Source organism: Garra rufa, chromosome 24 (assembly GCF_049309525.1).
Source record: "Garra rufa chromosome 24, GarRuf1.0, whole genome shotgun sequence".
In the NCBI taxonomy this organism is placed as follows: Eukaryota; Metazoa; Chordata; class Actinopteri; order Cypriniformes; family Cyprinidae; genus Garra; species Garra rufa.
The window spans coordinates 39695960-39709527 of NC_133384.1; the positions used below are offsets into that span (position 1 = coordinate 39695960).

Sequence of the window (13568 nt, forward strand, 5' to 3'; positions counted from 1 at the left end):
TTTAAAGAAGTCTCTTCTGCTCATCAAGGCTGCATTTATTTGATTAAAAATACAGAAAAAAACAGTAATATTGCAAAATGTTTTTACAATAATAAATAATGTTTTTTGTTCTAACATTTTAAAATAGATTTATTCCTGTGATGAAAAGCTGGGTTTTTATCAGCTGTTACTCCAGTCTTAAAGGAACACTCCACTTTTTTTGGAAATAGGCTCATTCTCCAACTCCCCTCGAGTTAATAAGTAGATTTTTACCGTTTTGAAATCCATTCAGCCGTTCTCCTGTTCTGGCGATATCACTTTTAGCATAGCTTAGCATAGATCATTGAATCCTATGAGACCAATAGCATCGCGTTCAAAAATGACCAACGAGTTTCCATATTTGTCCTATTTAAAACTTGACTCTTCTGTAGTTATATCGTGTACTAAGACCAGCGGAAATGCAAAGCTGTGAGTTTCTAGGCTGATAAGATTAGGAACTACACTCTCATTCCGGCGTAATAGTCAAGCAAGTTTGCTGCCGTAATATGGCCGAATATTACCGAATACGTTGATCAACCCTTGCGAGGCCTGTTCCAAATGGGACCCATCTTGGAAAACCTCTGTACACAAGTTTGTATGGTCCTGTCAAGCAGACAAAAACATAAACATGATGAATAGGTCATGTGACTTTAAACAACATACTGCTGTTATCACTTAGTGTGTACTCACTTTTGTTGCCAGCTATTTTGACAACAAAGGCTAAATAAAGTATGTTTAGTAGGTTGACTTTATAGGAAGATCTTCAGTAAAGTAATCCCTGTTCCTCATGAGACTCTCCTCAATCAGCTGTCAGAGCTCTCAGCTGTTCTTCATCCTCGTTTGTCTCCAGAGATCCTCTCCATTAAAACATGAAGTCATCAGGTGGAGGGTTTTGGGTTGGTGACGTGCTGATTTTAAGAAATAGACCACAAATTAAATCAGATGAAGAATCTGTCATCACAGCATCAGTCGGACGTTAGCAGAGAGAGATTCGGTTAGATGGAGCCAGTCTTATTTAGTGTAATCGAAATACTATTCATGTTTTTATTCATATTTTAAATCAGTTTTTGTATTTTTTTTTTTTAAATATTTTTAGTATTTTTTTGTCATTTTTTTTGTCTTTTAATATATCTATATATTTTTTATTAATATTTTGTGTTTTTTATATTTCAGTTTTTAGTTTAAAGTTTTTGTATTTTTGATTTCATAATTTCTGTCATTTTTATTATTTTATTAGGTTGGCTTGAGCAGCCTGAAAACATGCTAGTCATCTAATCTATCTATATAAAGTTCAATTTTTAAGCTTTTACAGCTGCTTTAAACTTTTAAGCTAGGCTTCGTCAAACCAACCTAAAGTTTGTCTTGACAAACTTTTTGATCTAGTTTAATGCCTGCTGCTTTTGTTAATATTTTAAATAAATAAAAATAGCCATCTAGATCAAATAAAATATATTCATAAATATATATTTTCATTATTATTGCATTGTTTTGTTTTAGTTTTGTCTGACTGAGAGATAGAGTCAGAGCTGTGCGATGACACACTTCCAGATGAAATCCCACCTCAGACTGGCCTGTGGTGCTGTGCTGCTCTGATCTGATGGTTTCGGAAGGTTTTTCTCAGCACCTCAGGTTGGTCTGACATGTTTTGAGGTGTGGATGAGCAGGAGATGTGGATGTGATGTGATACGAGCTGCTGCCGTCAGTCATTAGATCCTGAGCTCCACATGAACCTGAAACCAGCAACAGACGAACAGGACCATTCTGCCGCAGTGCTCACACAACATACTGTTAGTCTGCCCTCCAAAGGCAAAGTGCAGTAACTACGCCAACACTGAAACTGAGAAAAATGCCTTTAAAGTTTTTACGCCAGCTAGTCAAACATGTTGGTCACAAAATTGAACCAGGAGACTTTGCCACAAGACAAAACCATTGTCACAGAGTCCTTTTTAAGCCTTAACTCAATTTTTACCAAATGTGTAGTTACTGCGCTTTGCCTTTGGAGGGTAGTGTCAACACGCGTGTCAAACGTCACATGATCCTCAGGATCAGCTGCTCAGTCGCTGTCATTCTCATGTGTCTGTGTTCATGTGTGAAAGATCATGTTGGAGTCCAGCAGATTGTGCTGTAATGAAGTTGTTCATCTGTTCAGAAACTCCAGCTCTCTCTGTATCAGTGCTTCTCAGCTCTTTGATCATAGTTTAATATTTAAATGCTCAAGATTTTGTAATTTTACTCAATTTTTGCCAGATAAAATATTTTAGAGTTTAGCATAACTAGAAAAAAATTATTTGTTATTAAATACCTATAAGAGTTTATCAATTTCCATGACATTTCCAGGTCCAGAAATCACTTTTTGAAACGAGTTTTCCTCATTTTTACAGGTTTTCGAGGTGTCTTTGTGATTCCTGTTTTTTCAGAGGCAAAAAACAGCTCCTTAGGAGAACTTTAAAATTTGACTTTACAATAAGCTCCCATTGTTTAATGCATTAACTAACAACGAGCAATACTTCTGTTACAGTATTTATTGCTCTTTGTTAATGTGAGCTAATTTTATTAATGTATTACTTTTTATTTTATTGTAATAATTTATTAGTAAATGTTGAAATTAAAGGATTACTCCACTTCCAGATTGAAAATTTCATGATAATTTACTCGCCCCCTTGTCATCCAAGATCTTCATGTCTTTCTTTCTTCAGTCGTAAAGAAATACGATTTTTTGAGGAAAACATTCCAGGATTTTTCTCCATATAGTGGAATTCAATGGTGCTCAACAGTTTGAAAAAGGAAAAGAAAAGGAAAGGAGGTGAAGTGAGGCCAAGTATGGTGACCGATACTAGGAATTTGTGCTCTGCATTTAACCCATCCAAGTGCACACACACCCCGTGAACACACACCCGGAGCAGTGGGCAGCCACTGAGGGACTCACCTCAGTCGTGGTATTGAGGGTGAAGAGAGTGCTGGTTATTCACTCCCCCCACCTACAATCCCTGCCGGACCTGAGACTCGAACCTGCAACCTTTGGGTTACAAGTCCGACTCTCTAACCATTAGGCCACGGCTGCCCCCAAATGCAGTTTAAGAGCTCTAAATGATCCCAGGCCAGCTGAGGAATAAGAGTCTTATCTAGTGAAAAGATCGATCATTTTCTAAAAACCCTTAAGTGTCACCTGGCTAAAAAAAAGTTACGTTTTTCATCATCTTTTTTCTCCATCACATTATATATCATTTAAAAGCTGAAAACCCTGAATTCATTCTTTGAAAACCATATTTAAATCAGATATTGCGTTACAATGAAAAATGATACTTTAAAATGTTTTAGCTGTCTCCTCCCCTTAGTGGGTGGAGTCAAGTGTCATATTACAAAATGTGTTAAGGTCTTTTAGAATCAAATGTATGGTATAACACCCTAAATAAAATCTCATGAACCTCAATTTTTTTGATATCAACTTCAAATTTGGAACATAACCTTTTCAGACATAATGCTTTAATTTTATAGCAGTTTTGGATCCGAAAATATTTTGTAAGATATTTATTTTATATAAAATAAAAAGAATCTTCTTAAAAAAAAGAAGTCCAACCTTAGGTCTGTATTCTAAAGTGTTCATAAATTATAACAATATAAGTTTGGAAAGTGCATTTTTACATCTATGTTCAGAAATGGAGTGTGTCACTTAAGGGGTTAAAAAATTATATTTATAGATTTTTTTACCATCCCCTAACTGCCTTGAACTGAGGTGCACAAAGTACGCATGTGCATAGCAGAGCTAGACAAGACCAGCATTTTTGGTTAAAAAGTATATAAATTGTCTTTTTTTTTTTTTGCTAGATAAGACCTTTATTCCTCAGCTGAGATCATTTAGAGCCCTTTGAAGCTGCAATGAAACCATTCCATTGAACACCATTGATGTCCACTATATGGAGAAAAATGCTGGAATGTTTTCCTCAAAAAACGTAATTTCTCACTAAAGAAAGAAAGGCATGAACATCTTGGATGCCTTGGGGGTGAGTAAATTATCAGGATTTTTTTATTTTGAAAGTGGAGAGATTAGTAGCACTTTAAAAGTGTTTTAATTGCTTTGATTTGAAGTCCTTTGGAGGCTCTGGTTGAGCTCCGCTGGTCTGGATTCAGATGAACTCTTCGACCCCGTACCGTCCCATAGAGACGCTGGTTTTGGCCTGGTTCTGCTCCATCATCTCAGCAGGGTTTAGATCTTCTGCGTGGAGCAGATGGTCAGCGTCTGATCTTCCTCTCCTCTCAAACGCTGACTCTAAATATTTACAGCTGAGCATCATATTCCTGTGAGATACGAGTGTTGTCTGGCCGTCCAACTGAAGCTTTCAGATTTTAATTTGCAGGAAATCTACACTAGAAAGCAGCATCAGTGTAACTGAGAGAGTGATTGATCATCTGTGGTCTTCATTGGGTGAGCTGTGATTGATTTGCTGATGGTGAAGTGGTTTGATGATCGACTGAAGCTGACCGTATCAGGATCAGGTGTGTCAGGTGTGTTTCTGAAGGTGAACATCTCCTGGATCCGGTTCTTCTGTGTGATTGATCAGACTCTCAGTCTCTGTCATTCCATCAGAACACATCAGATCAGACCAATAGCATCCAGCAGCTGCACTCTCTTCATCTGTTCCCAGATCAGTTCACTTACAGAGAGCAGCTGTTTGTTCATCATCCATTGATGTGAGTCTGCATCAGTGATGAACCGAGTTTGACTTTCTATCAGTCCGAAATGCAAAGTTTTTTCTTTTTGCATTCTTTTTCCTTTTTTCTATTTTTTCCTTTCCCTTTTCTCTTCTTTTGCTTTTTCTATTTTTTCATTTCTTGCTTTTTGTTATTTTTCTTTATTTGTACTATTCTTTTTTTATTTTCTCTTTTTTCCCTTTCTTTTTATTTTCCCCTTGTTTTCTATTTTTTTCTTTTATTTCTTCCTTTCTTTCTCTTTTACCTTTATGTTTGCTTTGTTTATTTTAGCTTTTAAAAATCTTTTTAATATGTCCTTTTCTTCATCTTTTTTTCTATTTACTTTCTTTCCCTTTTCTCTTCTTTTGCTTTTTTTCATTTCTTTTTGTTATTTTTTCTTTATTTTTACTATTCTATATATTTCTAATTTCTCTTTTCTTTTTTTCTTTTTTTACCCTTCTTTTCTATTTTTTTTCTTTGACTCTTTTAATTTAATTATTTAGCAGATGCCTTTATCTAAAGTTACTTTTTCTTTCCTTTTTGTTTCTTTTAGTTTTTTTACCTTTATCTTTTTGTTTGCTTTTAAAAATCTTTTTTAATACCTTCTTCTTTTAGTTTTCCATCTTTTTTCTCTTTTTTCATTTCTTTGTTATTTTTCTTTATTTTTACTATTCTATATATTTATATCTATTTTTTTCTTTAATTTAATATTCTTCCTCATTTACATTGAAATATTTAGCAGATGCTTTTATCTAGTGACTTTTTTTCTCAAATATTTCTCCTTTTTTACTTTTGTATCTTTTTTGTTTGCTTTTTTGTTTAATTTAGCTTTTAAAAATGTTTTTTAATACCTACTTTTCTTTCCATCTTTTTCCTATTTTTTTCCTTTCCCTTTTCTCTTCTTTTACTTTTTCTCTTTTGTCATTGCTTGCTTTTTGTTATTTTTCTTTATTTTTACTATTCTTTTCTAGTTTCTTTTTTCCCTATTAATTTTTTCTTTATTTAATTGTCTTTCTCTTTTACATTTACGTTTAATTATTTAGCAGACTCTAAAGTGACTTTTTTCTTTTTCTTTTTTCTTTACCTTTATCTTTTTTTAAATCTTTTTTAATATCTTATTATTTTCTTTTTTTCCCCCAAATCTCCTGCTATCAGAAGCTCAGCCATCAATGATTGTTGTTGATGTTGATGATGATGGCTGTGCTGAAGTGACTTTAGCGTTTCTCCGCTGTAAAGTGATTTGAGCATCAGTGAGAGTGATTGTTGAGTGTTTGTGAGGGTGAGTGTGTCAGATGAAGGTCAGATGAGTCTGAAGCTCATTGATTTGCTCTCTGTATCTGATCGTCCTTCAACAGCGCCGCGCTGACATGAATGTGAGCTGAAGACGTGTCAGTGACAGGAAGTGACACGTCGCTCTTCCTGTGACCTTAAGTGGCCGTCGCTCTGAGGCTTTTATTTGTGAAATGAAATAGCGTGCATCTGTAGTGTTTGTGATGCTGACGGATCGTTATAATGAGACTCGGCTCAGAAACTCTGCTGAAGAAGCCATGCATGTTTAAGTGTTAAAAATGAGTTGGATGAATAAAATAAATGATTGTGTTTTGAAATGATTTCACTGAATAGAGAGACATGAAACTGGCACACCTATGCATGATGAAGATGAGTGTTTGAGATGCTCAGACAGGTCTGAAGTGAAGATGAAGCACGTCTAGATCTTCCTTCAGTGTCTGGATGTTTGTGTTTTGAAGGAAGTCATTGTGAAGCATGGGTTATTGGTCGAGTGCAGGGTTGAACGTGAGATGATGATGGTGCTCTGAGATTCACCTCCAGCTTTGGGATCTGAAGGAATCAGACTGAGAGCCGACAGAAGCTCTGACAGCTTCCCTGAGGTGTGAGACAGAACCGAGGTGGACAGGCGTGAGGGAAAAGCAAGAGTGAATGCTCACTTTCAGACAGTGTGAGATGCTGTGAACATCTCGTCTTTCAGAGTCTCTCCAGTCAATCAGTTTGATCAGTTTAATCATCAATCCAGAGCAGATGGAAACAGATGCATAGAATTGTTTTAGATCTTCAGATGATTTCTGCTGTGTGACCAATGACTGAATTGGGTGATTAACTACAAACTGTTTTTAATTGTTAGGGGTTCAGGTGTGTAGTGCTGAAACCCTATTGTAATAGTTAGAATGGCCACAGATCAGCGATCTCCATGTAAAACAGATCGTGCTGACCAAACCGTAAGTCGTAGAGACTTGAAACTTGGAGTGATGGTAGTACTCACACCGCCGACGACGGCACCAAGTCTCACCCCAATCGGCCTGACGGGGGCGCTACAGCCATCAAAAGTACAAAATCGTGCACAACTCTTAAATCATTAGTCACAGGCTCAAGTGTCTTATGTCATTGGAATCCTTGGCTCATGTCGGACAAATCGCAAGCCTCATATTCAATCGTGAGCCAAATTCGATTGTGGGCAAAATTTTGGGGTATTTTGGATTTTGAGAAACCTACTTTTCCGAACTAGTCCTATGTTTTTCATCCGATCGGAGTCAAACCAGTGCGGAAAGATTCTCTAGAGAGTGAATATCAGTAATTATCAATAAGAAGTCTAACTTTTGACTCTCCGCCACAAAGGGATGCCAAAACGTTTTAGTAAAATGCCTATAACTTCAGAATGGAATGAGAAACTCCATTGGCCGATGAAGTTTGAGCACCTATTAGACAAGGTTAACGGAGGCCGAGTAAAATGAAATTTGGTGGGCCTGTTTGACTCATGGCTCCAAAGGTCTTTGAGAAATTTAAAAAAAAATCGGCCACTGGTGTTAAAAAAACTACTTTTGCAAACTAGTCCTAGGTTTTCCACTCAGTCTGGAAAAAAAACACTGCAGTACAATTTCCTGGACTCTCTAGGTTGATAATTATCTAGAAATGTTGAAATGTACCTTTTGGGAAGCTATAATGGGGTCGTTGATAAACGGGGCCTGTCCGAATTTAACCAAAATCCTATAAAGCCTAAAGAAAAATACAAAACTTTATGAAACCTGGCGAGCACATGTGACAGGTGATTCTAAACAAGCATTCAACATTTTAAGATTGATAAATCTTGAATAAATACATTTCAAATAAAACATACAAATAAATGTTTACAAATGTTTAAAAAAAATTATTAATAGAATATTTAACTAAGTAAAATAAGTAGTTATATCTCCTCCTTTTTAAATCGCTTTAGATAAGTGTCTGCTAAATGATTAAATGTAAATAAATAAATAAATACATATACATACATGATGATAATTTAGCAATAATTCTCAGTGAGTTATCGATTATCCAAAAAAATTATATTTAAAAACTAGATATTATAATAAAAAAAGCATGCTTCTGACTGTTATTTCTGCTCATTCTTGTGTGTGTGTTGAGTTGAGATGTGTGTGATGAGTTGAGACACACACGCACTCTCTGTCTGTCTCTGTTGTGCTGCTCTTTTGCGTCCTGCAGTGAGGGATGAGCTGTGAGAATGTAATCGTTGGTGACGCCGTCCGCTCGCCTCCTCGTCATCAGACCTGATCTCACCTGATCATGTGACACAACAGATTGCAAACAGTTGCTCAGACGACGATGCACTGTGACAATCGCCTTGGCAACGGCTTGTGTAACGGGACGCAGGTGGCGACGCGGATCGGAGTGAATGTCATTGTGCCGAACACCCGCCTGCAGAAACACAGCAACGAGAGAGAGAGAGAGAGAGAGAGAGAGAGTGAGAGAGAGAGAGAGAGTGTCTGTCTGTCTGTCTCGAATTGATCTCATGATGTCCGTGTCCTGTGCGCCGGCACATCATCATCATCATCATCATCATTATGTGATGTATTTTCTCTTTTGGCATGAAAGGAATGGTTCACCTAAAAATGAAAATGTGAGTTTTGTAGAAATGTGTCATTGCATCACTGTCTCACCAATGGATGCTCTGCAGTGAATGGGTGCCGTCAGAATGAGAGTCCAAACAGCTAATAAAAAAAACTTCACAATAATCCACACCACTCCAGTCCATCAGTTAACATCTGGAGAAGACAAAAGATGAAATGAGTCTATCATTAAGACATTTTTGAGTCCTGCCTCCAGTGAAAAAGTCAAAATACAGCCAAATATTTGTTTAGAGCCATTTTGGCTTGTAAATGGTGCTTGATCTTTGCAGATTTCTCTCCTGATTCAGACCACTTTTTCAGTGGAGGAAGCGTTATTATGGATTATTTAGTTTAAAAAGTCTTAATGATGGATTAGTTTCAGCTTTTGTCTTCTCCAGATGTGAACTGATGGACTGGAGTGGTGTGGATTATTGTCAAATTTTTTTTATGAGCTGTTTGGACGCTCATTCTGACGGCACCCATTCACTGCAAAGAATCCTTTGGTGAGCAACTGATGGAAAGACACATTTATCTGATCAAGAAACAAACTCATTCAATCTTTTAATTTTTACATTTTATTTTACTAAAGACTAAAAACTTTACAATTTACATTTTTACTTAAACATTTTATGTTTATTAATCTGTTTAAATGACATTGACAGTTTTGACGTCCTCAAAATGTAATAAAACCTGTATCTTCATACATTATGAAGATATTTTTGAGCCTGTAAGTACATAAGAACCACTTCAGAGATGTTTTTGTACACATTTATTCCATTTCAGCATGCATTTTAAAGTATATTTCATGTGGTTTTTATCAAACAGACTTTGGCTTCTACACTTTAACACGCTTAAGATCTGAACCCAAATGCTGCTGATGACATTTCATCTATGACTAAATCGAATCCAGATTCATGAAGTGCTTCTGATTCACACTGCGTGTAAAAATTTGAAGACCAGCATTAAGCTGACCCTCACAGAAACCAATCTTACTTTACATATGAGACTAGAATGTAAATCTCACATGTACTGACCTGGGTTTTCTTGTTTGTACTCGTTTGAGTCCATTAGCAGATTCTCTGGCGTCTGTTTAGCAGCTCTTTTGGTCTCTAAAGAGCGTTTGTGCGGTCAGATCATCCTCAGCGGAGTGTGAAGGCCAAACCCTCCTGGCGTCTTAAACGCACTGCTTTTGCCAGGAACATTTGAGCGAGACGCCTGTGTGATCTCAGCGAGCAGAGCCGTTTGTGTTGACAGAATCACGCCGCATCCCAACGCAGCGTGTCATTAAACATAAAACCGCTTCCGAGCCCCGTAATCAGACAGAATTTGTGCTTTATTTCGGTCGAAATGACCTTTAGAAGCAAATGAGGCAAAACACGAGCGTCAGCTGTTGGTGTCCATTACCGCGCTGGATTCATCTGAACGCAGCAGGAGACGCCACATGAAAACAACATGAAAACACACTACGCTTCTGTGTTCACCGCCACTGAACGCTCTCCAGAAACACAGCTCATGATCTGAGCGTCTGACACTCGTGTTTATCACGTCTGTTCATCTAAAGCTGCTGTTCGACACAAGACAGACTGAGCTTCAACGCTTTCTCAGGGTTTATGTGGTTTTCGAAGTGTGGCGAATGAAAGGAAGCAAACACAGGGTTTCAGCACAGACCAGTTTGACAGGAGAAACAGCGCTGAGCTTGCCATTTGTGTTTATTCATGTTTAAATAGCACTTTTTAAAGAAGTTCACTTCCACTTTCCCCTTGTCATCCAAGATGTTCATGTCTTTCTTTCTTCAGTCGTAAAGAAATTGTTTTTTGAGGAAGAGGAAAACATTTCAGGATTTCTCTCCATATAGTGGACTTCTGTGGTGCCCTGAGTTTGAACTTCCAAAATGCAGTTTAAATGCAGCTTCAAAGGACTCTAAACGATCCCTGTCGAGGAATAAAGGTCTTATCTAGTAGGGATGAGGGGGAAATCGATTCTCCGATGTATCGCAATTCTCTCTGCAACAATTCAGAATCGATTCTGAGCTTTTTTTTGTTTGCATTGCTTGACAGTAAGTGCGTTTCCATTACAGAATTGTGCAAAACTTTGGCGATATTGTATAAATGTCGATTAAAAAGTATTGCGAAATGACAATGTTAACCGATTTTATGTCACTAAGCATAATTTTTTCCTCTTTTTGTGGGATTTTGGCTTTATTTAATCGAATGTGACCTGTAAATGCAAAAAAAAAAAAAAAAAAAACGTTTCCATTGCTGTTTGCGAAATATTCCTTTTTCGAATTGCATAAATTTTTTCTTTTTGCAATATATATATATATATGGGAGTTTTTGTGCAACTGACGTGTTTCCAATTTAAAGGGTAATGGAAAGGCAGCTAATGTGTGCTTCCACTCGCCGTGTTTTACTCTAGATATGCTTTCATTTCTGCCGTTTGGAATGCAGTACTATTAGATGCACCAAACTCGCTTTGTGTTTGTTCGTCCTAAAGCTTGATTGTGGCTGCGGTTAAATGCACTTGCAATTTTTAATACTTTTAAACGAATTTGATAGAGCAGGACAAAACATCTGATGTATGGAAATAAATCTGTGCATTAGTTTGAATGCAGTCTGTTAAAACTGGACTATTGTCTGTAAACTTTTAGATACTTATTTTAAACAAGTTATTGTTTCAAAAAGTAGCCTACTCATATAATAAAACAAAAAGTATATTTTGCACAAATTTGATATGAAATGTATATGAAAATGTAGCCATGTGCAGTGATAATGAAAACTGAGAATGTGACGCATCAAGATATTTAGTTGATAATGAAAATTTAAGAAGATTGTGAAGATTCACAGCCCTGCTTTTAAGATGGCAGTACTGACATACAGAGATTACAACTAGAAACAAAAAGCATAGCAACTGCAATTTGACATTTTGTTAAAATGTAAAGTTGTAAAGATGTATTTGCACAGCAGAAGAATTAATTGGGGAAAAAATGTAGATCAAAAATCGTTTTGGAATCGGATTGTGACTCCCCTGAAGTTTCCCACCCCTATGATCTAGCGAAATGATCGGTTATTTTTTTAACACAATTTATATACTTTTTAACCTCAAAAGCTCATTTTGTCTTGCTCTGCCTGAACTGAGGGTATGTCGAAAAACTCCCATCTCATTTTCTCCCTCAACTTCAAAATCGTCCTACATCACTGTTTCACCTTTTTTGTTAGAGGTGTTTGATCTTTGCACGTCCACTTTGTAAACACTGGGTTGGTATTTCTGCAGCGATGTAGGACTATTTTGAAATTATTTTTAAGTTAATGGAGAAAATAACAGTGTTGCACCAAAGATTCACAGACTACAACAGCCGCATTTGGGATCATTTGTGGCTCGGGGCACCATAGAAGTCCACTATATGGAGAAAAGATAAGTTTCGCTAGATAAGACCCTTCTTCCTCGGCTGGGATCGTTTAGAGTCCTTTGAAGCTGCATTTAAAGGTTGTATCAGCGATTTCAAGCCTGAAACATAAAGTGTCAAATTCAGCTGACCTTTCTTCACGATCCGCTCGCTGCCTGCCCCATAAATCGACTGTAAAAAAAAAAACGTGTCTCTCTGGTCAGCCTAGGGTCCGAGATATGCCAAAAAAACAATCGGCGCTACCAACCTTTCAACAGAAAAACAAACAGTGTTCCAACCAATCAGCATCAGAGGGTTGGTGTTGTGGACTTTCCTACTGGTGCAGGGATGTGAGGGAGGCGGAGCGAAAGTCCACAACACCAAACCCCTGACGCTGATTGGTTGGAACACTGTTTGTTTTTCTGTTGAAAGGTTGGTAGCGCCGATTGTTTTTTTCGGACCCTAGGCTGACCATAGAGACAAGTTTTTTTTTTTTTACAGTCGATTTATGGGGCAGGCAGCAAGCGGATCGTGAAGAAAGGTCAGCTGAATTTGACACTTTATGTTTCAGGCTTGAAATCGCTGATACAACCTTCAAACTGCATTTTGGAAGTTCAAACTCAGGGCACCATAGAAGTCCACTATATGGAGAGAAATCCGGAAATGTTTTCCTTAAAAAAAACATTTCTTTACGACTGAAGAAAGAAAGACATGAACATCTTGGATGACGAGGCTTGAGTACATTATCTGTATATTTTAGTTCTGTAAGTGACTGACCTGTTTGTGTGTTTTCAGAGCGTAACATGGACAGTCTCCAGCAGGCGCTGCATCAGTCCGTCTTCCTGTCGGCCATGTCTGCTCACCCGAGCCGCGACCTGCCGCTGTGTTGGGAGCAGCACTGTAAGCTTCTGCCCGGTGTGGCCGGCGTTCAGGCCAGTCGTGTCGCCCACTGGACCGTCGAGGAGGTGAGAAACAGCAGATCACTCATCATATATTGTTGACATGGAGTATTACTCTCTGATTGATCAGTTTTGAATGCAGTTCATTTCAGGTTTATTTGTTCAAATTCTAGCTATATGATTGGTTTCCAAGCGCACATTCATCCTTCATTCATCTTTCATTCAAAATTGCATTTTGTATCTACTCAAAAACAGATATAGCATATAAATCTTCCATGCATTATGATTCGACAGTTTGAACATAAACTAATACTAATAACTGAATGTGTTTTAAATACACAATAGCCATATTAAATATAGCTGCAAGCAGCGATTATTAAAGCGTATATGAAAAAAGACATTATTTAGCAAGCTTGTAACCACCTGAATCAATGATTTTAAAAAGCATTTTTGGCAAATCCAGGTAATTTATCATAGAAACATGTTTTGTAACATTTATGACTGTTATAGCACCAGCTGTGGTCTGATCTCCTTAAAACTTTGCATGCTTGTTTAGAATCACCTGTCGCATGTGCTCACCAGCTTTTGTGAAGTTTTGAGTTTTCCTTTAGGATTCATAGGATTTGGGGTATATTTGAACAGACAAGTTTTTCTAAACGACCCCGTTATAGCATCCCAAAGGGT

General features: G+C 37.2%; 1 protein-coding gene across 1 annotated transcript in view; it reads left to right on the forward strand.

Moving 5' to 3' along the window:
• Positions 1-13568, forward strand: part of LOC141300395 (lethal(3)malignant brain tumor-like protein 4) — a 77636-nt gene that overhangs the window by 49442 nt on the left and 14626 nt on the right. Inside the window, exon 14 of the mRNA XM_073830666.1 lies at positions 12781-12950. Coding sequence (XP_073686767.1) covers positions 12781-12950 — 170 coding nt within the window. The remainder of the gene's footprint in view (positions 1-12780; positions 12951-13568) is intronic.